The sequence below is a fragment of the Staurois parvus genome, unplaced genomic scaffold (assembly GCF_062004578.1).
Source record: "Staurois parvus isolate SC_StPar_1 unplaced genomic scaffold, SC_StPar_1.0 ptg000365l, whole genome shotgun sequence".
Classification (NCBI taxonomy): domain Eukaryota; kingdom Metazoa; phylum Chordata; class Amphibia; order Anura; family Ranidae; genus Staurois; species Staurois parvus.
In genome coordinates this window covers 5152294-5178370 of record NW_028318161.1, presented here as the reverse complement: position 1 = coordinate 5178370, position 26077 = coordinate 5152294, and the positions used below count along the sequence as shown (strand labels likewise).

General features: G+C 41.6%; 1 protein-coding gene across 2 annotated transcripts; it reads left to right on the top strand.

Annotated features, from left to right (window-relative positions):
• Window positions 1–13: 13 nt before the first annotated feature.
• FBXW2 (F-box and WD repeat domain containing 2) lies at window positions 14–23082 on the top strand. Of its 2 annotated transcripts, XM_089685229.1 has the most exons (8): window positions 15–169; window positions 8141–8202; window positions 11512–12021; window positions 14393–14587; window positions 16203–16336; window positions 17382–17468; window positions 20670–20839; window positions 22149–23082. In XM_089685229.1, the coding sequence occupies exons 3-8, from the start codon at window positions 11532–11534 to the stop codon at window positions 22435–22437; spliced, it is 1365 nt and encodes a 454-aa protein (XP_089541355.1). In that variant the 5' UTR covers window positions 15–169; window positions 8141–8202; window positions 11512–11531; the 3' UTR covers window positions 22438–23082. The 2 variants fall into 2 exon arrangements, with proteins under 2 accessions (XP_089541356.1, XP_089541355.1); XM_089685230.1 differs by lacking the exon at window positions 14393–14587 and having other exon boundaries at window positions 14–169.
• The last annotated feature ends 2995 nt before the right edge of the window (window positions 23083–26077 follow it).

The window sequence follows — 26077 nt, the reverse complement described above, 5'->3', positions numbered from 1 at the left end:
TCATCCATCATGGTGGATCTAGATATTCTCGCGACATTTTCTCCGTCAGATCTGAACAGAAGCAACGAGCGCGGGGAGCGGCGGCAGGGGGCGGGACAGGCGGGAGTCAGAGTCTCCGCCTCCCGGGAAAGATGGCGGCAGTAAGGAGGACGAACCCGTGGGGAACCAGGTACACCGACTCCGGGCCCCCTACACACTGACAGCTGATGGGTGACTCCGCCCACTTCCTGTCTTCTCCTCCACCTCACCATCTCCAAATCCTTCTTCAGAACTCTGGAATTACCCGAGTGCCGCCCTGTCTCCACACTTCTCCCTCCCGGGGGTAGACTGACCGGAACACGGACTTTGCTGACATTCTGCACCTCACGATATAAACCTCCCGCCATTATATATATTATTGTGTACATACACTCTGCCCCACTTCCTTCATACCACTGTATACATCCCCATCCGTTATATCATTGGCTACACACTCCATGTACCTCCATCATGTATATCTCCGTATACACACTCCATGTACCACCATCATGTATATCTCCGTATGCACACTCCATGTACCCCCATCATGTATATCTCAGTATGCACACTCCATGTACCCCCATCATGTATATCTCAGTATGCACACTCCATGTACCACCATCATGTATATCTCCGTATGCACACTCCATGTACCCCCATCATGTATATCTCAGTATACACACTCCATGTACCCCCATCATATCTCCATGTACACACACCATGTACCCCCATCATATCTCCATATACACACTCCATGTACCTCCATCATGCATATCTCCGTATACACACTCCATGTACCACCATCATGTATATCTCCATGTACACACCATGTACCACCATCATATCTCTGTATACACACTCCATGTAACTCCATCATGTATTTCTCCGTATACACACTCCATGTACCCCCATCATGTATATCTCTGTATACACACTCCATGTACCCCCATCATGTATATCTCCGTATACACACTCCATGTATCCCCATCACGTATATCTCCATATACACACTCCATGTATCCCCATCACGTGTATCTCATTATACACACTCCATGTACCCCCATCATGTATATCTCATTATACACACTCCATGTACCCCCATCATGTATATCTCCGTATACACACTCCATGTACCCCCATCATGTATATCTCCGTATACACACTCCATGTACCCCCATCATGTATATCTCCGTATACACACAACATGTACCCCCATCATGTATATCTCCGTATACACACTCCATGTACCCCCATCATGTATATCTCCGTATACACACTCCATGTACCCCCATCATGTATATCTCCGTATACACACTCCATGTACCCCCATCATGTATATCTCCGTATACACACTCCATGTACCCCCATCATGTATATCTCCGTATACACACTCCATGTACCCCCATCATGTATATCTCCGTATACACACTCCATGTATCCCCATCACGTATATCTCCGTATACACACTCCATGTATCCCCATCACGTATATCTCCGTATACACACTCCATGTACCCCCATCACGTATATCTCATTATACACACTCCATGTACCCCCATCACGTATATCTCATTATACACACTCCATGTACCCCCATCACGTATATCTCATTATACACACTCCATGTACCCCCATCATGTATATCTCATTATACACACACCATGTACCCCCATCATGTATATCTCATTATACACACACCATGTACCCCCATCATGTATATCTCATTATACACACTCCATGTACCCCCGTCATGTATATCTCATTACACACACACCATGTACCCCCATCATGTATATCTCATTATACACACTCCATGTACCCCCTTCATGTATATTTCATTATACACACACCATGTACCCCCATCATGTATATCTCATTATACACACACCATGTACCCCCATCATGTATATCTCATTATACACACTCCATGTACCCCCTTCATGTATATTTCATTATACACACACCATGTACCCCCATCATGTATATCTCATTATACACACTCCATGTACCCCCATCATGTATATCTCATTACACACACACCATGTACCCCCATCATGTATATCTCATTACACACACACCATGTACCCCCATCATGTATATCTCATTATACACACTCCATGTACCCCCTTCATGTATATTTCATTATACACACACCATGTACCCCCATCATGTATATCTCATTATACACACTCCATGTACCCCCTTCATGTATATTTCATTATACACACACCATGTACCCCCATCATACAATTAGGTCCATATATAGGCACAGTTTTAGTATTTTTCAGGTATTTACAAAAACATATTCAAGCTATAGTTATATAATAGATATGGGCTGAAAGTGCACACTTGCAGGTTTAATTTGAGGATATGTACATCCAAATTGGAGGAAGGGTTTAGGAATTACAACTCTTAGGAGTAGCCATTCCTCTTTTTTCAAGGGACCAAAAATAAATGGATATATTAATATAATCATAAAAAAAGTTCATTTTTAATATGTTGTTGAGAATCCTTTACTGGCAATGACTTCCTGAAGTCTGGAACCCATGGACATTACCAAAGACTGGGTTTCCTCCTTTATGATGCCTTTCCAGGCTCTAACTGCAGCTGTCAGATAACTCCAGAGAACACGTCTCCACTGCTCTAAAGTCCAGTGGCGGCGTGCTTTACACCACTGCATCCGACGTGTTGCATTGCACTTAATGTAAGGCTTGGATGCAGCTGCTCAGCCTTGGAAATCCATTCCATGAAGCTCTCTACACACTCTTGTGCTAGTCTGAAGACTACACGAAGTTTGGATGACTTTTGCTATTGACTCTGCAGACAGCAACTTCTGCGCACTGTGAGCTTCAGCATGTGCTGACCCCGCTCTGTCATTTTACGTGGCCTACCACTTCATGCTGTTGTTCCCAGTAGCTTCCACTTTGTTATAATACCACGAACAGTTGACCATGACGTTGTTTGTAGCAGGGAAATTTCACGGATGGACTTACTGCACAGGCGGCAACCTATCATGGTATCACACTTGAAATCACTGAGCTCCTGAGAGCGACCCATTCTTTCACAAATGTTTGTAGAAGCAGTCTGCATGCCTAGGTGCTTGATTTTATACACCTGTGGCCATGGAGGTGATTGGAATACCTGAATCCAATGATTTGGAGGAGTGTCCCAATACTTTTGGCAATATGGTGTATATCTAATTATATACTCACCATATACCTCCATCATATATATCTAATTACATTATATAGATGTCTAATAGTGTACATGCTTTATTTAACCCCCTCTCTTTTCTCCATTATATATATATATATATATATATATATATATATATATATATATAAAATTATATACACACATGCTATATACCCCCATCATAAATCTAATAGTGTATGCACACTATATACCCTCCTCCCCTTGCACAGAATTGTGACCCGGGATAAGGAAACAACTGCTACAAAATGACTGCAGAGCTCAATCTCATTCCCTTGAAAAATGAACCCTGTGAAGACTAAGATTGAGCTCTGCATTCACTTTTGCAGCAGGTGTTTTCTTATTCTGGGTCACAATCCTGTGCAGTGTCCTTTTGTCTCTTTCGGTCAGTTGACCATATCGATCGCATTTATGCTAATCAGATGTTTTCCTGGAAACTATATATGCTGTCGCAACCTTTGATACTGTACCTTGCGACAACACAAAAATTGCACCAACAATTTGCCCTCTTTGAAGCTCAGTCAGCTTCCGACATGATTCCGTACTACTAGCAGCACACTCAGTGAATGACGAAAGTGAGGTTTCCCACCTGTTAGCCAGGTGTCTCATCACACAGCGGAAGCAAAAGAATGTTACATCACTTCCGCTTTCAACACAAAACATGTCATCACTTTCACATCTGGAAATCATGTAGTGTTTCTGTGTTTTTGTCCAACTCCTGTATAATTATATACACACAATATATACTACTATCATATTTATGTCTTATAGTGTACACATGTTATATACCCTTGTACTGTATAACCCCATCATATATCTAATTATATACACACATGCGCTATACCCCCATCATATATCTAATTGTGTACACACACTATATATTCCTTTCATAGTTATGTCTAATTGCATACATACACTATATACCCCCATTATATATAACATATGTGTAGTTATTTACACACACTATATACTCCCTGATTACCTCCACACACACATATATACACATATATATATATATGTCCAGTTATTACACATATCTATATACAGTCATGGCCGAAATTGTTGGCACCCTTGATATTTTTCCTGAAAATCAAGTATTTCACACAAAAAAGGTATTGCATTAACACATGTTTTGCTATACACATGTTTATTCCCTTTGTATGTATTGGAACAAATATAAAACAGAGGCAGAAAAGCAAATATGACATAATGTCACACAAAACCCCAAAAATGGGCTGGACAAAAGTATTGGCACCCTTAACTTAATATTTGGTTGCACACCCTTTGGAAAACATAACTGAAATCAGTCGCTTCCTATAACCATCAATAAGCTTCTGACACCTCTCACCCGAAATTTTGGACCACTCTTCCTTTGCAAACAGCTCCAGGTCTCTCTTATTGGAAGGACACCTTTTCCCAACAGCAATTTTAAGATCTCTCCACAGGTGTTCAATGGGATTTAGATCTGGGCTCATTGCTGGCCACTTCAGAACTCTCCAGCGCTTCTTTGCCATCCATTTCTGAGTGCTTTTTGACGTATGTTTGGGGTCATTGTCCTGCTGGAAGACCCAGGATCTTGGACGCAAACCCAGCTTTCTGACACTGGGCCCTACAGTGCGACCCAAAATCCTTTGGTAATCCTCAGATTTCATGATGCCTTGCACACAGTCAAGGCACCCAGTGCCAGAGGCAGCAAAACAACCCCAAAACATCATTGAACCTCCACCATATTTTACCGTAGGTACTGTGTTTTGTTCTTTGTAGGCCTCATTCCGTTTTCGGTAAACAGTAGAATGATGTGCTTTACCGAAAAGCTCTATCTTGGTCTCATCTGTCCACAAGACGTTTTCCCAGAAGGCTTTTGGCTTACTCAAGTACATTTTGGCAAACTGTAGTCTTGCTTTTTTATGTCTCTGTGTCAGCAGTGGGGTCCTCCTGGGTCTCCTGCCATAGCGTTTCATTTCATTTAAATGTCGACGGATAGTTCGCGCTGACACTGATGCTCCCTGAGCCTGCAGGACAGCTTGAATGTCTTTGGAACATGTTTGGGGCTGCTTATCCACCATCCGGACTATTCTGCGTTGCAATCTTTCATCAATTTTCCTCATCCGTCCACGACCAGGGAGATTAGCTACAGTGCCATGGGTTGCAAACTTCTTGATAATGTTGCGCACTGTGGACAAAGGCAAATCTAGTTCTCTGGAGATGGACTTGTAACCTTGAGATTGTTGATATTTTGCCACAATTTTGGTTCTCAGGTCCTCAGACAGTTCTCGTCTCCTCTTTCTGTTGTCCATGCTTAGTGTGGCACAGACAGACACACAATGCAAAGGTTAAGTGAACGTCTCTCCTTTTTATCTGCTTTCAGGTGTGATTTCTATATTGCCCACACCTGTTACTTGCCCCAGGTGAGTTTACAGGAGCATCACATGCTTGTAACATTCTTATTTATCCGCAGTTGTGAAAGGGTGCCAATACTTTTGTCCAGCCCATTTTTGGAGGTTTGTGTGACATTATGTCGAATTTGCTTTCTTTCCTCCCTTTTTTTGTTTTGTCCCAATACACACAAAGGGAATAAACATGTGTATAGCAAAACATGTGTTAATGCAATACGTTTCGTGAGAAATACATGATTTCCTGGAGAAATATCAAGGGTGCCAACAATTTCGGCCATGACTGTATATATATATGACTGTATATATATATACTGATATATACACACATACACAGTGATGGAAATAGGTATTTGCTCCCCTGCTGATTTTGAATGTTTGCCCACTCACAAAGAAATGATCAGTCTAAAAATCGAATGTTCGGTGTATTGTAACACTGAGAGACAGAATAGCAACAAAAAATTCAAAAGAAATGCATGTCTAACAAATTATGCACTGATTTGCATGTTCATGAGGGAAATAAGTATTTGATCCCCTTCACAAAACATGACTTAGTACTTGGTGGCAAATCCCTAGTTTCCTGTAGTTGGCCACCAGGTTTGCACACATTTCAGGAGGGATTTTGGCCCACTCCTCTTGGCAGATCCTCTCCAAGTCATTAAGGTTTGGTAGCTGACGTTTGGCAACTCGAACTTTCAGTTCCCTCCACAGATTTTCAATCGGATTAAGGTCTGGAGACTGGCTAGGCCACTCCAGGACCTTAATGTGCTTCTTCTTGAGCCACCCCTTTGTTGCCTTGGCTGTGTGTTTTGGGTCACTGTCATGCTGGAACACCCATCCACGACCCATTTTCAATGCCCTGGCTGAGGGAAGAAGGTTCTCACCCAAGATTTGATGGTACATTACCCCTTCCATCGTCCCTTTGATGCGGTGCAGTTGTCCTGTCCCCTTAGCAGAAAAACACCCCCAAAGCAGAATGTTTCCACCACCATGTTTGACAGTTGGGATGGTGTTCTTGGGGTCATAGGCAGCACTCCTCCTCCTACAAACACGGCGAGTTGAGCTGATGCCAAAGAGCTCGATTTGGGTCTCATCTGACCACAATACTTTCAGCCAGTCCTCCTCTGCATCATTCAGATGTTCAATGGCAAACTTCAGATGTGCCTGGACATGTGCTTTCTTGAGCAGAGGGACCTTGCGGGCACTGCAGGATTTCAATCCTTGTTGGCGTAGTGTGTTACCAATTGTTTTCTTAGTGACTGTGGTCCCAGCTGCCTGGAGATCATTGACAAGGTCCTCATGTATAGTTCTAGGATGATTCCTCACTGTTCTCATGATCATTGACACTCCACGAGGTGAGATCTTGCATGGTGCACTGGACCTAGGGAGACTGACAGTTATTTTGCGTTTCTTCTATTTGCGAATGATTGCACCAACTGTTGTCACCTTCTCATCAAGCTGCTTGGCGATAGTTTTGTAGCCCAGTCCAGCCTTGTGTAGGTCTACAATCTTGTCCCTGACATCTTTGAACAGCTCTTTGTTCTTTGCCATGGTGGAGAGTTTGGAATCTGATTGTTTGATTGCTCCTGTGGACAGGTGTCTTTTATACAGGTAACAAAATGAGATTATCAGCACTCCCTTTAAGAGACTGCTTCTAATCTCAGCTTGTTACCTGTATGAAAGACACCTGGTAGCTAGAAATCCTGCTGAATGATAGGGGATCAAATACTTATTTCCCTCATGAACATGCAACTCAGTGCATAATTTGTTAGACTTGCATTTCTTTTGCATTTTTCGTTCTGTCTCTCAGTGTTACAATACACCTACCATTCGCTTTTTAGACTGATCATTTCTTTGTGAGTGGGCAAACAATCAAAATCAGCAGGGGATCAAATACTTATTTCCTTCACTATAATATATATATATATATATATATATTATATATGAGGGAGAGGGAGACTCTCTGCGCTGTCCTTATATCAAAGCAGTTATATTGCATTATCAATTCCTGGATTTGCATATTGAGTATTTCCTCCTTGTGATATTTCTCCATATTCCATCACGTGTCATCTCTACATGATCCTCTGTGCTGAGGAGTCTGAAAATAATCAGACCATCCTCGTATGTAGAGGAGTTATTATTACACATTTATGTTAGCTATGACAATATTCCCTTACTAAGGACACCACTAAGCAAATCACATCAAATTTTTACCAAAGGAGCTTACACCTTCAACACCCACTACAGCTACACAAGTATTTTTATTTATTATTATAGCTCCACCATTGTCTGCAGCACCGTACAAAGAACACCAAACCATTCGTGTTAGCCTCTGCACCAGAAGAGCTTACATTCTAATGTCTCCACAACATTCACACACTATTATTATTATTATACATTTGTATAGTTCTGCAGTGCTGTGCAGAGAACACTGAGCTATTTACCTCATCCTCTGCATCAGAGGAGCTTTCTAAAAATATGTGTGTTTATAATATTCTCTTTTGTCATTCTGTCCAGGCATCATCTATAGAGTATGCTGAGTCAGCGGTGTGCCGAATAGAGGAGACATTACTGTGATGGTGCGTATTGCTCCCCTGTTATTTATATGTTACTGTGATAGTATCATTCTTTTGTAATCTAGACTGTGGGGAGATTTACTAAAACTGGAGAGAGCAAAATCTGGTGCAGCTCTCCTTAGAGACCAATCAGCTTCCAGGTTTTATTGTCAAAGCTGAAGCGAGAAGCTGATTGGCTACCATGCACAGTTGCACCAGACTTTGAGTGTTCCAGTTTTATCAAACCTCCCCTGTATGTTACTGCAATGAGGAGCATGCATCTTCTATGAACTCTATATTATTGTCATGCAATTATCACTCATCTATAAGGCTGTACTAGTCACCCAGGAGCTGCATGTCATGTTATATAGTGACCACTACATGCGATAAAAATAAACCGGCTCCAAAATGTGAAAATATAATCATGTTAATTTTCTTTCTTTTGATTAGCAGCCAGTCCAAAGCAGAACTGAAAAGCTTATGTGGTGAGAACATTCCAAATAGTGGGTAGCTTGGTATAGGTCATTCAGCTTTTTACAGACTGATTTCAGCTGATCTGGGAATTGCTAGTCTTTGGTGCTGGTACTTTGGGCATACTTTAGGATTTAGGTTATCTGAGTTTTTATTGTCAGTTTTAGGGTAACTAGTCAAACTATTTTGATTTTCTTTCTATTTCTATCTATATTGCTGCTGAAAATAGTGACTGGAGTTACTTTCTAATTTGTACCATCAAAAGGGAGATACAATAACACATATCGTATATGTTCCAGGTAGTATAACTTATCTACAGAAGTATAAAAATGATTGGGCATTTTGTGGGCAAAAACTGTTTATTTTGGTGATTGACCTCTAGAACAACTAAATATAGAGGGGTGTCAATGAGGTATATGGTCCTTCTTTTTGCTATTACATTTTAATGATGGGGTTTAGGAGTTAAGCTTTCCAGATCAGTTGTCTTTGCTGCCCGCTGGTATGCTCAGGTAGTGTTTGCCACACACAGGAACAGGAGGAGCTGAGTTTAGAGTTACATGTTACCTAGGGTAATGTGTATGTATCTAAAGCAATTTTTTTTTTTATTTCTTTCTAGATAGATATGGAAATGGTAAAAAAAAAAACACTGTCGGTTTTTTTTTTATTTGTATCCAGTTGGAGAGATTTCTCATCTGTCATTTTGATTCAACAAGAAGTGGGAGGAGGTCTCTCTAAATTGGGAGAAATACTCCTTTAAACCATTGTCACTGGAGCATTGGAAAATTTCCCTTTTACTCATGTACTGGTGACAGCTCAAAATGTTGGACTTTCTCTCAGAGTGAATCTCCCTAATGAGATATAGACAGCAATGAAAACCTTACAGGGGTTCTGTGCCTTGGCCACTCTATAGAAAAAATGTTTTAATGTTGACATTAGCAAAGAATAGAGCAATATGCACAAAAATGAACAGCAATTATTTGGCTGATTTTTATAAATATAGAAAAGATAGGAAGAAACAGCAGCTAAAGTTCCACATCCACAAATTGGAAAATGGCAGAAACAACTTGGGTAGATACGATATAAAGGCTTTGCCCTTTAAGGAAATTTCTTCCTGGAAAGAGTTTATAAATTGTTTAAATCCGCTTCCAGAACAGATTCACTGGATTTAAAGCAGAAATAAACCTATCGATTTCACGGTTTCAAAAAGCAGAAACATTCCTGGCATGCAAGAAATGCTGTTACATTTGCTTGTGCTCTCAACCAAACTGTCAAACCATCAAATGGCCGGTGTCATAACTGGTCACATGTGCAACACCATGACAGTTGCAGTCAAACAGAGGCCAAGATGACAGCTTCTTTGGCTGAAAAATATAGGAGTGTTTAGTTCCGCTTTAAAGTGAAACTAAATCTATTGATTTAAAGTGGTTGTAAACCTTTACAAGTGAAGTGACTGGCCTCAGGTAATACACAGAGATTAAAAAAAATGCTCCTACATAAGTTCTACCTGTTTATCTAAAGCAGTCTGTCTCCTACATCCATTCAAAGTACAGAATTTACATTCTCTCAGCTCTGAAAAGCAGGAGGTGGGGAGCTGAAGTTACACTCTGCAGAGCTCGGTGAGGAGAGCTCTGAGAGCTGTTTGGAGGGAAGAGACACGCCCCTTTCTCACAGCACACAGGAACAGAGCTAAGACTGTCAATCAGCTATATCTCCCTTCCCTGTCATTTTTTTTTTCTGTTGGTGTTGGATAAACTTGTCAGAAGTCACTCATTCAGATAGCAGAGGAACAAAGCAGCAAGAGGCAGATAGAAATTACATTTGGTGCTCTGCATTGAGACAAGTACACACTATAGAGGGATATGCTTTGTTCATATTTTATGTCTGAGGTTTACAACCACTTTAAGGCCTCATTCAAACCGTACGTGCAGAAAAAGTGATGGAAACTGACATGCAGATTTCACTTGCAGAGACATCAGTTTACACCAGTTTTCATGCGTACATCATTGCGTTTTTACATGTTGCAGATTCCTGCGCAGAAAAGGTCTGCACGGGATACTAGTGTTGTGGTGTGAACAGGACACATAGAGAACAATTGATTTTGTTGTGCCCTTGCTAAACGCAAGCAGAAAAACTGATGCATGTGCACACTGGTGTGAATGAAGCCTAACTGTTTCCCAAAACAGTTTTTTTTTTGTAAAGGCATGCTGTAAATGATAACACTCAATATTTCTTGTGCTCTCAAAACTGTCACAGCACCATGGCAACTGCAGATTGAGCAGAGGCCAAGATGGCAGCTTCCTGGGCTGTGAAGGATAAGACAGTTGAGTTTTGCTCTCAAACAATTACATTTGAGGCATGCCCTGAGCGATAACTGTCGCAATTGCTTGTGTCAACTGAACTGTCAGACCTTCAAATGGCTTGTGTCATAGCTGATCACTTGTGCGAACACTATGGCAACTGCAGTTCAATCCGAGGCTAAGATGGCAGCTTCCATGGCTGTAAAGGATAGGTGGGTTTAGTTCTGCTTTACCTATATTGAAATTTTGCATAACTGAACAGGGATTGCCAGAGCACTTTTGTAATGGAGGTGAGGCAGTTGGAAATGATGAAATATCCAGTTACAATCACTAAACAGCACAATAATTGATCCAAAAGATTGGTCTTGGGAGGGTCAGAAAGGAATTTCGTTTTTTTTTGCTTTTTTTGTGTGGCAGAATTAGCAGCAGTTGCCCTGGGGAGGGGTGATATTTGCTTTCCTCTGGACAAAGGCTGCAGGAGTTGTGAGGAAGCTGTTATGTAAAATGGGCTGCCCAGTTTACTGGATAACATTTTGATTATATTTTTTTTTTTGTTTCCCCCAAGCCTGCTACTATCAGAAACCTATGGAGAAGAAGGATTTTGAGACATGGCTTGAAAACCTTTCAGCATCCTTCTTCACCTTGACTGACCTGCAGAAAAATGAGACTTTGGATCACTTGATCAGCCTAAGTGGGGCAGTGCAGCTACGGCATCTCTCCAATAATCTAGAGACACTTTTGAAGAGAGATTTCCTGAAACTTCTTCCACTGGAGCTCAGCTTCTATTTGCTAAAGTGGCTGGACCCGCAGACCTTACTCACATGCTGCCTGGTCTCCAAGCAATGGAACAAGGTGATAAGTGCCTGTACAGAGGTGTGGCAGACTGCATGTCGGAGTTTAGGCTGGCAGATTGATGACACCGTGCAGGATACACTTCACTGGAAGAATGTTTACCTGAAGGCCATCTTGCGAATGAAACAACTGACCAATCATGAAGCATTCCAGACTGCATCACTGATTGGGCACAGTGCCAGAGTTTATGCACTTTATTATAAAGATGGCCTCCTCTGTACAGGTGAGTGTCTGCTGTATTAACATTTTGCAGGGGAAGATGAAAGAAGAGAAACATTTTAACAGAGTTGTTTTGTTCTTCTTCTCATACTCAGCAGTTCCTGGCATTAGTATTAGTACTTGCAGCCCTTTAGAGTACATTTCCTGTCCCATCATCTGTTCACAAGATCAGTGCCTGCAGCATGATCTTCCCTGAACTGAAGACTCTTTAGCATATATGAACGGAGGTCCACTCCAATGGACCAGCACCACCGCGTCTTACAACAAAATTGCCTTAGCTGTACCAGACTGCACTGCTTTGTCAGTTGTGCACTCAACTGACCAAATTCCACAACATTAAAAGTATTGAAAACTGACATCAGATAACTATACTTTGAAAATGTGAACTTATTGAACTCCTTTTCAATTTCTTTCAATTCTTTTGTCCCCCAATGAACAAGAGACTGAGTTATACTACTGCCTACAGGAGGATTGGACACTGGTATACAAAAAACAATGATCAGCCCAGTATAACCCCTTCTACTCCCAGAATGCCTTTTTTTGCTTGTGTTCTAGTGGGGTAGATGCCTTTCTCTGCTCTGCTAAGAAAAGTCTAACATCCAGCTTTTCCTTTTGTTTTTCTTCAGTCAAAAATGTTTTTCTTAATTTTAAGATTTCTGTACAAGCGGTTTGGGCTTGTCTCAATATGCAGCTATCTTGATTGGTGTATCCTCATCACTAGTTGTGGAGACCAAACCCAGACCCCAATGGACAGACAATCGTGGGGCTTGCTTGGAATGTGACCTTTGGGCGCTGGGCTTTGCATTGTGATACTTTCTAGACCTCTGGGCACCATTATGACCCCCGATTTTCTCTTGGTTTACCACTGAAGGACTGAGCACTGATGTCATCTGCTAGTTGGAATTTTGTTGAGAGAGCACCTTTCTACCACTTCTCCTTGCAAGTTACATGTGGATTATCCTCAATTGGTCTTTGATGCCCGCCTTCAGTGACTTAGACACCTCTGGCCATTTGATCCTCTTCTGCTACCAGCAGCTGGTCTGTGAGTGTTCGAGGCATAGCCTTGTACCCTGAGCTTTGTTGTCCCTGTTTTTCAGTGTTTCCCAAAGGTATTGGAAGCAGTCACACTGCACCGGGTCCCTCCAGCTCACGATCTACAAATGGTTCTGGTCCTGCCTGCAGTGCACCCATTGGACTGATACTGACACTGGGATGTTGTCCTCTGTGTCTCTGCTGTCCTCAACCTCCTTCATAGCTTCTGGCCTTCTCCTATCCCACGAGGATTTCATCACAGTTATGCTTGATTTTGTGGGCCAGATTGTGACCTTATTTGCTGACTATGACTGCAGAGGCCATAAACATATTTCCCATGCCTTCTGCTGCAGAATAAATGTATGATCTGCTGGAAGCGTTAGTAGCCTCTGAGCCTTTTGCTTCAGAGGCTCTGTCTAATGTTGAGTCTCTGAAATCCTTAAACTATGTTACACCTGAGAAGTCGCAGGCTGATGCTATTTCTCCCAAACCTATAGAGACCATTGGGGAGATTCACTAAAACTGGAGCATTCAGAATCTGGTGCAACTATGCATGGTAGCCAATTAGCTTCTAATTTCAGGTTGTTCAATTAAGCTTTGATAATAAAATCTGATTTTGAGTAAATCTCCCTGTCTCTGCTGTTATTGATGCAGTTTACACCACTTTAAAATTGGAGCATCAACCTGCAGCTTCTGACAGTGCTGTTACCTCCCTAGGCTCCTGCAGAAACCCTGAGACCATTAAGACCTTTCGAATGCACCAGCTATTCCAAGCTGTTGTTTATGGAGACTATGAGACTCCTGACAAGCTGTTTACACTTCCCAAATGATTGAGAGCCCTGTATCTATTTAAGGAGTCTTTTGTTAAGAAATAGTCTGTTCCCATTGTGGATCTGGCAGTAACCCATCTCAAGAAAGCATTGATGATCCCCATGGATGATGTGCCTGTGTTTAGAATTCCATCTTTAAATCTTTGAAAATTCTTTTCAAGATCTTGATTTGTCTGGCAGGCACAGGACTGCAACCTGCCTTGGCCATGATGCTATTCTGTTATGAATTTGATGCTGGTATGTTCTTGGAACTTATTTCCACCAAACTGGGATATTTGGAAGAGGGTTTATACTGGACTGATCACTGTTTTTATGTTTGCCAGTGTCCAGTCCTCCCATAAGTGGCATTTTAACCCAACAGTCTCTGATTTCCTGTGTCCCTCAATGAACTCCCAAGAAATGGATTTTACAGTTAGTACAAATATTCCATAGTCTTTTCTATGAGTCACACATGGCGCTTTCTCGTGCATGGATGTCTTGTCTATTGGCTGCACATAGATCTCTCTCACACAGGCTCAGATGACTTATCCGCTAAACTGTGGGACGTCAGCACTGGTCAGTGTATATATGGGATCCAGACACACACATGTGCGGCTGTGACCTTCGATGAACAGAAACTTATCACTGGCTCCTTTGATAACACAGTGGCCTGCTGGGACTGGAGCTCAGGAGCAAGAATTCAGCACTTCCGGGGTCATACAGGGGCAGGTGAGTAGCTTACAGAGAAACTTTCAGGCAGGTGGGTGGAGGTACTCCTTCACTTGTGAGTGAGGTGATTCTGTGGTTGGTACACGCAAAGTTTATGGCTGAAAGAAAAAAGCTCTGATATCATTTTTCAGTCAAAATCTGCTCTTCAATTTACAGGCTAGGCACTGGCTGACTGTATCTCAGGGGCTCTAGAATATCATACAAAATATAGAAAGTGACCTTCGTAGGTATCTGATACAAGACACAAGTGCTGCAAGGCCGGAGATATAAGCACTTATCTACTATGCATGAAAAATAAACATGGGGAGTGTGAAACCTCAAAAAATGGAGTCAGAAATTAGGGTGAAATGTCCAGTGCATGAAACAGGCTTCCACAATCCACCCACAATTGCATTATAATTCAAGCCTTGTTCCATATAAAACATGTACAGTGCTGTGAACAAGTATTTGCCCCTTCCTGATTTTTTTTGCATATTTATCATAATTAAATGATTCAGATCATCAAACAAATTTTAATATTGTACAAAGATAACCTCAGTAAATGCAAAATGCAGTTTTTAAATGAAGATTGCATTTATTAAGAGAAAAAAAGCTGTCCAAACCTGCCTCTCCCTGTGTGAAAATGTAATTGCACCCCTATACCCCCTGCTGCATAACCCAAGTGAGCTTGAGGTCACAAACTGATGGCCACACGTTCTCCTTCAGGATTTTCTGGTAGAACACAGAATTCATGGTTCCATCAATTATGGCAAGTCGTACAGGTCCTAAAGCTGCAAAGCAGCCCCAGACCATCACACTACCACCACCAGTTACTTTTTCACACAGGGCCAGGCAGGTTTGGACATCTTTTTTGATCTAATTTACACATGTGCGGTGCGGATTGAAGCTCAAGTTTCATAGCCAATTGACACAGTAGTTGTTCAGCGGTTCATGTCAGGTTTACATCTTGTTCAGGATAGGATTAGCTCAGGATTTTATTCTGTTCATGCATATGCGGTTTAGAAATGGTTCACATAGAAAACAATAGCCTGTAATATGCACCTGAACCTAAAGGCGCTGCTCAGAAATCGGACATGACTCTTTTTCAAAACTCACTGAATCCACACCACCAGTGCATCGGACATATGTGAACAAGCACCATAGAAGGCAATGTTATTTCACATAAAATATAAGGAATCCTCCTGCGCTCAATGGAATGATTATTAAAATACATCTGCTATCATTCCATTGAGCGCAGGAGGATTCCTATATTTATATTTATGTGATATAAGCGCTTCACTATTTTTTCTTAATGTTATTTCACATGTCATGCGGAACCGCATCCATTTCGCATATATGTGAACCAGCACTTAAGTGTGATAAATATGCAAAAAAAAAAAAAAACAACACATAGGAAGGGGGCAAATACATTTTCACAACACTGTATATACATGTACGTACATACATGCTTGTTTTTCATGTATATAGAAAGGAAAGTGTTTATATTGCCTTAAGTGACTAATCAGATTAGTGCTTTGATGTTTCTAGTGTAGATTAAACTGTAAAAGCAAGCAGCTGATTTGTTGCTATTTTTGACACACAAATTTGCAGATGTGCTTTTCTCTTTTCTTTGCAGTGTTTAGTGTGGACTATAATGATGAACTGGACATTCTGGTCAGTGGCTCTGCGGATAACACTGTGAAAATCTGGGCCTTATCTTCCGGATCATGCTTGAATACGCTCACTGGACACACAGAGTGGGTCACCAAGGCAGGTTTCTGCTCACTTTCAGAAATAAGTTATACTGGCAGACTGGTATCAGCTTTTACTAAAGTCCCTAGGAGGATTGGGACATTTTTTATGTGACCCATCTAATGTGTGTATAACAATTTCTGATGTTTCAGTTCAGTGTGTTTGTTCAAGTAAGCATATCATAGAATATGAACAGCTGATGGTTATTGAAATGTATATCTAGAAAGAAGGGATAATGGGTGCTTTAAAGTCCAGATTAAGCTTGCACTGCTGCCTCTTTCTGTGGTAACACAGGGGCCTGCTGGGACTGGACCTCAGGGGCCAAAATTCAGCACTTCCAGGGTCACACACGGTCAGGTAAATAGCCATCACAGAAGCACTTAGGCAGGTGGGTTGGGGGTTCTCTGTCATTTGTGAGTGAGGGGTTTCTGTAGGTGGTACACAGAAGGTTGCTAGTCTCTTTACAGGTGATTGCTTTTTAAATGTAACGGGGGACTCTGGAAGATCATAAAACTCCATGCAAATAGGGACCCTTGTGGGTATCTGATACAGTATGCTGCAAGGCTACAGATCAAAGCACTTAGCCACTATGCATGTAAAATAAACATGGGGAGCACAATCACCTCACATTGTGTGTTAAGTATTGGGGTGAAGAGTTAAGTTGCATTGTTCTGTGTTTGAAACAGATTTCCAGGTTCTCTGCTTTGTGACTGTTACTTGTACTTATTGTTTGGGAAATACTGACCTCCGCTGGCATGGGTGCCATCCACTACAAGTGACATTCACAATGACAGCCACATGTTCACCCTGTCGTTCACTGTTCTTTGGGACAACCTCCAGACTCCGATGTCAATATTTGTTACATGTGTGCTACCCTGAAAACCTGCTATCTATCTACATACACCTTAAAGGAATAAACCGCTGTATGTGTATGCTTAGCTAACACAAATATTGTGTGTACCCATAGGTGGTCATGCAGAGCTGTCAGGTGAAATCTGTCATGCATAGTCCTGGAGATTGTATGTGTATGCTTAGCTAACACAAATATTGTGTGTACCCATAGGTGGTCTTGCAGAGCTGTCAGGTGAAATCTGTCATGCATAGTCCTGGAGATTACATCCTTCTAAGTGCTGATAAATATGAAATTAAGGTATTTATGCTGTGTATATTTGATATGGTTTTTCTTTTAAGATAGCTTTCCTATGTTAACACCCTGTGTTGTCTTGATCCTTTTAATTACATCTGTTCAGACTTTTCATATTTTTATTTTATAAAGATATGTTGATTTTCTGATATTTACTTTACAGTTTACTGAATGTTACGTTATGTGTGTATGTATCAGCAAAACTTATTTTGTAGTTTTGGACAGCATGGGGAAGGATTAGAAACCAGGCTGAACTGTTATTGCTGTCTCTTTCTCTCTATTTGTTGCCAGGGCTGAGAGTGGGAGAAAATTACAAAATTTGGGTTCTCACCATAACAGAAATAGAGGTGAAATCTTCCGATATTGTCACTTGTTCTGATGACAACTTTAAGAGATGAAAATGCAAAAATGCCAATAAAGAGACTCTGTTCCCCGACCTTTCATTTCAACAACAATCTCCCCATAGGATTTTATGTGAATTTAAAAAATGTTATGCAATTTATTTACCTGTAAAAGTCTGTCTTGTGTAGACATCCAGTGTAGACTGCTGCTGAATGCCATGATCTTGGATTTGTTGTCAGAAATCCACCAGACTCAAAGCTGTCACTAAAGTGACACTCGATAGTATTCCCCTTCACTCTCCCCAGCACCTACATAAATGTAAAAGATTATGTAAGCAGGTGAAGAGAGGGTGGAGATGTTGGGGCCAGCACAGGCAGTAATCAGACATTCTTAGAAGAGGGCTATGATGAGCAAGGAGGGAAGGGGCTGTGCTAGGGAATTGATTAGTCTTTTTTTTTCTAGCAAGTTCAGAAGCACAATGCAAATGAATAAAAAATAATTTATGGAAAGTAAAAAAACATTACAAGTAAGCATTTAGAATAATTGTTTTGTTCTGCGCTTTTATCTTCAGTTTTTAAAGAGTTTGAAAAGGTTCAGATTTTTTAAAAGTAACAAACAGGTCCTGCTCTGTGCAATCCTGATCTGCCTCTTCTTAGGTACCCTGACAGCACTCCAGGCCCCTCCCCTCTGCTGAGTGCAGCTTGAACTCGTGCGTGCTTGCTCCTGAGCCGCATCTGAGTGTCTATGAGACACACAGAGCGCAGCGTGGCTCTGCCCTCTGCTTTCTCCGTACTGACTGTGATTGACAGCAGCGGAATGCATGAAAGTGAAAAACCTTCAGGCTTTATGATCACTTTAAGTTAGTGAAAGGGTCTCTTTAGGTAGATACTCATGTTTTCTAACTGTGCAAAGATCTATTTGAGTCACATTCAGCAGGATCTCTTTGTCTAGGGAATAGATTCAGAGAGACTTGTAGTTGCTACTGTGGTGCTGGTGTGCCTTGACTCTAAGGAAAACCTTTTCTAACGGATATATGAGGATTGCCATTTTAATCTCCTTCTGAAGATGCTAGTCGTCTGGCTATTACACAGACCAAATGGATATAAAAAAGTTTTACACACATACAATCCAGTGAGAGCGCCTAACGTATGTCCAAGTGTCTAAGGTCATTTTCATGATTAAATTCATTCATAGCAAATAAATCCAATGCGTTTTGGGGGCCAAATACACTCCACCCTCATCAGGGCTTAGGAATTCTGACCGTACCTAAACTGTTTCTAGAGTCAAAATAGTTTTTACCTTAATGCATTCTCTGTATTAAAGTAACATACTCTCCACTACCTATCCTTCCCCCATCATTAAACACTTACCTGCCTCCTTTCACTAATACAGTGCTGTCCCAGCTGCAGCACCACTCTTCTCTCTTTCTGGTTTCACAGGAGACACTGAATGCGGCGGGAGCCATAGGTTCCAACTCCTGTGGGAAGGAAGTGTGGAGTGGCTTACTGGTACTGTGTGTGTCCATGGACGCACACAACCTGGATCGGGAGCATGCCCATAGGGGAGCCCCCATAGCGCACGGTTTGTGAAGGAGACTGCCAGAGTGGAGGAGGGGGACTGCTCTGTGCAATATTGCGCAGAACAGGTTAAGTATAACATTTTTTATTTTGTTTAAGTGTAGCCTGCACAGAAGATTAAATGAATAAACTGGCTGCTGCTAGCAATGCCACAAGTGTGTTAGTAGAAAATTGTGTGAATAAACCATAAATAATTGCTGCGCTTCTTCTCATGAGTGAATATACCACCCTATATACGTGTTAGTGACCCACAAAACATACGTGTTCCTCTATAACATAGGTCTAAACAAGATGTGCCCCTCCTTCCCATTGACTTAATGCATCCCTATGTTGGGGAAAAAATTATTATATGTAAATGCCCTGCGTGCTTCAACCAACAAGTGTACCAAATGAGTGAAATAAATAAACAATGAAACCATCAAACTATAAATATAGTGCACTTGTATACAAAATATGAATAATAATAAGTCCCAATCAGCGTTCAACCATTTAAAGTTCCAACATGAAATAATATCCCCATCCACATCCAGTGTAAAACTAGGCGATACAGTGATTAATCTTCTTATCCATAAAATTCTTTGTGTTGAGTGCTCCACTTAGTGCTCCCCCTCCAGGGCCCCACTCACCACAAATTGTTGACCACCTGCAATGGTAGGTCAAATGGCACTTTTAGGTGTAGCAGCATTCTCCTGCAGTGAGTTCGCTGTCTGTCTGGTCTTGATGCCTCTATTTGCTGGCTGCAGGTTCCATAAGTGAAAACACATCCAGACCGTCCACAATACTCCTCCACCACCATGAAAACATCAACAGGAAACACTTGAAAATGCACTTACATAAAAAGCATGTATATGGCACTTTAAATCCTGGGACACAGCAATCCCTTCTCGAACAATTGTAGCTCTGTCAAGCCCCACCCTACGCATTTCGTCATGAGTGCACTATATTTATAGTTTGCTGGTTTCATTGTTTATTTCACTCATTTGATACACTTGTTGGTTGAAGCACGCAGGTTATTTACATATAATGATTTTCTACCCAACATAGAGATGCAGTATGTCAATGGGAAGGAGGGGCACATCTTGTTTATACTAGTGGTGCACTGAAATGAAAATACTCCCACGCCCATTCTAAGGCTATTCTATCTACCCTGTAAAGAAAAGATCTGTATACTTACCTGTTCTGAAGCTGCTCTGGTCCAGTCCCAGGATTAGCTGTCAGTGGTGGCTTTTGTGTAGAGAAGGGGCAGCCAACATGTTATATTCAGGTTTATTTTGTGGTTGTGTTGCAGATTTGGCCTATTGGAAGGGAAATCAACTGCAAATGCTTGAAGACACTGTACGTGTCGGATGACCGGAGCATTACGCTGCAGCCACGTCTGCACTTCGATGGCAAATACATTGTATGCAGCTCAGCATTAGGACTCTACCAATGGGACTTTGCCAGCTATGAAATTTTAAGGTAAATGGACATCTCATCTCTGTTGGTTCAGATGTGATAGACAAAAGAAACATTTTCTTTAGTGTCATCAGTCATAAGACACTATCTTACCAATCACACAGCTCAAAAGAAAACAAACAAGATAAGTCCTTACTGGTAGATAAACACACATGTTACAGAAAGTTAGATATGGGAAGCTGTAAGAACTATTAACTGGATTTGTAGGTCAATCTCTCTTGATAAAAGACTGTTGTATATTGGAAATAGGCTGGCCGTTGCCAGCTCTATTGGACAGCCCAGTGTGACATTTGGGCAAGGATGGGGGCTGTTTATTCATGCCTCTGAGATGTAATGACAAGTGTTTTCAATGCTATCAGAGCTTATTTTTGCTCACAGAAATGTGGCAGTTCTGAGTGGTACAGATAGTAAGCATGTCATTCTTGATAATACAACTTCCTGTCAAAAGCAGCTCATAGACATGAGGTGGCATTACCTGGTCCAGCTGCATTTGGCCAAATTGGGCAATATTTGACAACTATGGCACAGGCAGATGCCTCATGCCTGGGAGCTCCTGGCAGAAGTTCAGCCTGTCCTTACCACTATTATTTCCTGAGATACATTTCCTCCATCCACTCAATCAAGGTCCCTGCTGAAATGGCTGTGTATGGCCTGCTAAAAGCAAAGAGCAGATTTCAGCAATTAAGCAGCAGCTATCATTCAGTCATGTGATTTCAGTAAACTGAAATTTGGCTGCCTCAGGCTATTGGTTGATAAACAATTCATATCAACCATAAATCAGTGTTTTGTTTAAACACATCATATGTATTATTTCTGTACTAATATATAAAACGTTAATACAAATTATGAATTAATGTGTACAAGCCTACACTATTCTGTATTTGGACACCAAAATCTAACATTTGTGAGAGGAAGTGCAGCAGTCACACTTCCACGGTGATGAATTCATGCTAATCGTACAGCCTCATTATAGTAGGCTTTCACATTTATTAGGTAGTGTTAAGTCACTTATAGCTTGAGACTGTTGGGCTAGGCAATGTGCTGCTTCCTTCGGAAACTCAGTGGTGAGATTTCTGTGCTTTAGTTCCTGAAATTGATCCTAATCTTTATGTTGCATTCTCACCAAGCAGGCAGGGGGCCCTTACAATAGTGTGTTATGTGTGAAAACCCAGGAACTCAAAGCAGAGATCTAACTGATGGAGCCTTCATTGATGTAAGAAACTGTGGTGTTTGGCTGTGTAGCATCCACCAAACACTGAAATGTTTGCCTGCTTTAATGTTTATATTTTATAATCATGTTTGTTTCTTGTAGAATTATAAAAATGCCAGACTCCACCAGCCTCTCCCTTCTCGGCTTTGGTGACATTTTTGCTCTTTTGTTTGACAACCACCACTTGTACATCATGGACTTACGGACTGAGAAAGTGATCAGCCGCTGGCCCTTGCCAGAGTATAGGAAGTCCAAGAGGGGCTCCAGCTTCTTGGCCGGAGAAATGGCATGGCTGAATGGCTTGGATGGTGTTAATGATGTTGGCTTAGTCTTTGCCACAAGTATGCCTGATCACAGTATCCATTTGGTATTGTGGAAAGAAAATGGCTGAGAGCCACAAATGGGCATCAGGTGTTTTTAACTGGACGTTCAGACTGAAGTATCAGCAACCACTTTCAAAGCATAACTTGCATGAACCAAAGTCTCCCATCATGCACTGCACAATCATAGTTTTTTTCGTTAGTTTGGGGAGAAAAGAGCCTTTTATTGCCACATTAGCATTTCGCATGCTGAAAGGATCTCACTGCCTATTTTTACATACTTCCCATGAACTATGTGCGTGATTAATGTCCAGCCACAGTCCTTCCTTTTGGATTGCTTTTAAAGAAAACTGGAAGAGAAAGCTGTCCATGTTTTTTGTCCACCACCCATTTGTACTATAGATTTCAGTCTTCAATAGTCTTTATACATGTAATCTATTTTATTACAAAATAGACTAAATGATTTGCTAGTTTATCTATAACATATGACAGGAATTTCCCCATCGACATCACCGCCAGCTGTTGTATAAAGCACTTGAACCCTGGACAAGTTTCCTGTACGAGACTGCGTGTGGATGTTGCACCTGGGTTTCTCCCGCCACAAGCAATTGTGTCCAACTGTTAAATAGTGTAATGTCACCTGTATGCTGATTGACAGAGCAGAATCCACAGCCTTTTCTCTGCTTGTCACAATAAAGCTCCACATACCCAAACAATGATCTCAGTATTCATTATTTCACATTCCCAGATATCTAAGCTCTCCCAGGAAAGAATCCTGAAGATTTCCTCAGTGTTCATTATTTTGAGAACCCAACAACCAAAGGATCCAGACCTAGTTAGGGGATAGTGACCAGGTCTGAGGTTTATTCCCTCCCCCACGCCTTTATTGTTTTATAATTTCCAGAACTACATGTCACCGAAGATCTAGGCTCAACCAGTTTAAAATCATTCATTGCAGAAAACATGAGAACTGTGGGCTGTAAGCTGTGCCTGTTAGGAGGTTGGACACGAAGAGGAAATCATGCACACCCATATATAAAGGCTCAGTAGAGATCGTATAATTGGTAAGCTTTTTAACTCTACCTTTTATAAAAGAGCAGGCAGAGGTAATCAGGTTAACAAGCCTGGGAAGTACACCTATACTTTTTGACTTGTATACTAAATGTTTATAGAGGTTATTTAGTAACATGTATTTCTTTCTCGTCCATTGATGGACACAGAAAGTCTTTCACCTTCAGGTTCTACTGCCGCCAACAGAGGACTGAGCACTGGCAAACAAGAAAACTGTAGGACAGCCTGGGATAACCCCTCCAACCATCAGCATGCCTCAGCTTTTTGCTGTGTCCAGGAGGATGGACATCTTTTCTTCAGTGCTGCTGGGAAAACTCTAATAGAATTTGCTAGCATGATTATTTTTGTGAGTGTCTCATGCACTCTCTTCACAAATTCTTTCTTGCTATTCAGTGTCAAGGAAGCTTCTCCCTGCTGCTGCTGCACTGCATAGAGCCACATAGAACTCCAGTCTTTGGTCTGTTTCTGCTGCCCTCCGACAGTGACCATGGCCACCTCTTGCCTTCTGACCTTCACATGCTACTAGCTGTGTGGGTTTCATGAGTACTTAAAATGTTACTAAACCCAGGAGCTTGCATTCACTATATCTGGTCTCCCACAGTACACAGAACATGGAAGTGTAATTATTTTAGTAAGTATAAACTGCTAAATATCTTTTCTCAGCAGTTAGAGCAGTGTTGTGACTTCTATCAGTGTCCAACAGAGCACATGTTAAAGCTTTCTAGGAGGAGTTTTCATTTTGCTCTAAGAGGATGCAGAACCCCTGACCTCTGTCTGGACGGTGCTAATTGGCCCTGTGCTGATCACATGCATTCTCCCAAGAATAGAAAAAACTCTCTAGCAATACACACCAAACTGAGCATGTCATGTGCACAGTGACTCCACACAATATGTCTTATCAGGAGATAAGAAGGGGGACATTGGAAGAAGGGGAGGATCAGAGAAATCAGGATCAAACAATGTTTTTACACAATGCAGAGGGTTAACCCCTTAGGTTTTACAGTGAGTATAACAAGCATGATTTACTGCATATACAGACTGATTTTACTGTTGCGGGTTCAGTAACAGTTTAAGGCCTTGGGAGATGACCATTAGTGGGTTCATGCAGGTTTAGATGGGTCTACTTGTCAAGCACAAATGGATTTTTGTATTTTCTTTATTTTTATTGTATACAATAAATTTTGTGAGAGGTAGCCCTAGAGATGTTGTGGTTTCTATGGTCTCTTTTCTTTTTTGCACCAGCCATATTGTTGTGGTGACACCCACCTATATTATAGAGTTGGGCACCTTCATATTTGGTGGATTCCCCCAACTATGCTATATAATTTTTCCAGTTACCCGAGGCCTTACTTTGTACCTTGAGCTTTACGTTGCTTAAAGTGGAAGGCAAGTCAAAACCTAACTAAGCTTACATCTACTCCCACCCCCATTCTAAGAATATTCTATCTACCTTGTAAAAGAAAAGTTGTCTTTAGTTATTCTGAAGTTGCTCTGGTCAAGTTACATGAGCTTTCCAGCTTCAGTGTAGAGGAGTGATCGCTGACAACAGCTTCAGAGCCTAGGCTATGATGTTACCCGTAGGCTTACTACGGGGCATCCATTGTTGATTGTCCTTCCTGTACACTGATGTTGGCTCTGAAAACCGGTCATGTGACCAGAACGACTTTAGTATAGGTATCTTATAGGCATCTTTCCTTTTACAGGGTAAGTAGTACAGGTTTAGAATAGGGTTGGGATTAGATTTAGGCTTTGTTAGGTTTTTGACTTGCCTTCCACTTTAACCTCTGCCTGATCACAACATGTTCTGATTCTAGACACCAAGAGGATAGGTGATAGGTGGCACTGATATATGGCACTGATAGGCAGCACTGACTGGCACAGATAGGCACTGGTGCACACTGATAGGCATTGATAGGTGGCACTGACTGGCACTGATGGGTGACACTGAAATGCAGCTCAGATGGGCACTGATATGTGGCATTGATGTGCACTGGTAGGCACTGATATGTGGCATTGGTGTGGCACTATTCAGCACTGGCAGCTGGCACTGATGGACACTGACAGGTGGCACTTCTGATGCCCTGATGATCAGTGTACATGTCCCCTCCGCGGAATGCCGATAACCGGCATTTCCCTGTTTACATGTGATCAGCTGTGATTGGACACAGCTAATCACATGACCGAGCCGACATCTTCGGCTCTTTCCGTAGATCGGTGATCCGCTGTGTCCGAGGGACACAGCGCATCGCTGCGCGCTCCCTGAGCCGCACATGCGCGGTGAGAATGGGAGGACGTCATATGACATCCTCCCAGAACGAGGGAACCACATTGCGCCCGTCATTGGACTATATGGCGGGCGGGAGGTGGTTAAAGTGCCTCTGACCACCAGTGATTGGAGGTGGTTTGTTTTAAAATGCCAATGACCACCAATGATTGTTTTTTTTTTTTTTTTTTTTTTTTTCTTTTGTTGTTTTTTTTGCGGGGGAGGTTAAAATGTGACCGACCATCAGTCTTGTGGGATAGTTTTGGGGAAGGGGATTAACTTACGACTGAGAAACATTGATGGGGCATAGGAGTTTTAAAAAACCATTTCTGGCCCAGTTATCCCAATGTACTTTTCTCTCACTTTATCTCATCCAC

Bases quoted from the DNA above. Each gene is read 5' to 3' on its own strand.
- FBXW2 (XM_089685229.1), top strand. From the start codon at position 11,532: ATGGAGAAGAAGGATTTTGAGACATGGCTTGAAAACCTTTCAGCATCC. The intron at 14,588-16,202 runs GTGAGTAGCTTA...TTTTCTTTGCAG, and splicing joins CCGGGGTCATACAGGGGCAG to TGTTTAGTGTGGACTATAAT. The intron at 20,840-22,148 runs GTAAATGGACAT...TGTTTCTTGTAG, and splicing joins GCCAGCTATGAAATTTTAAG to AATTATAAAAATGCCAGACT.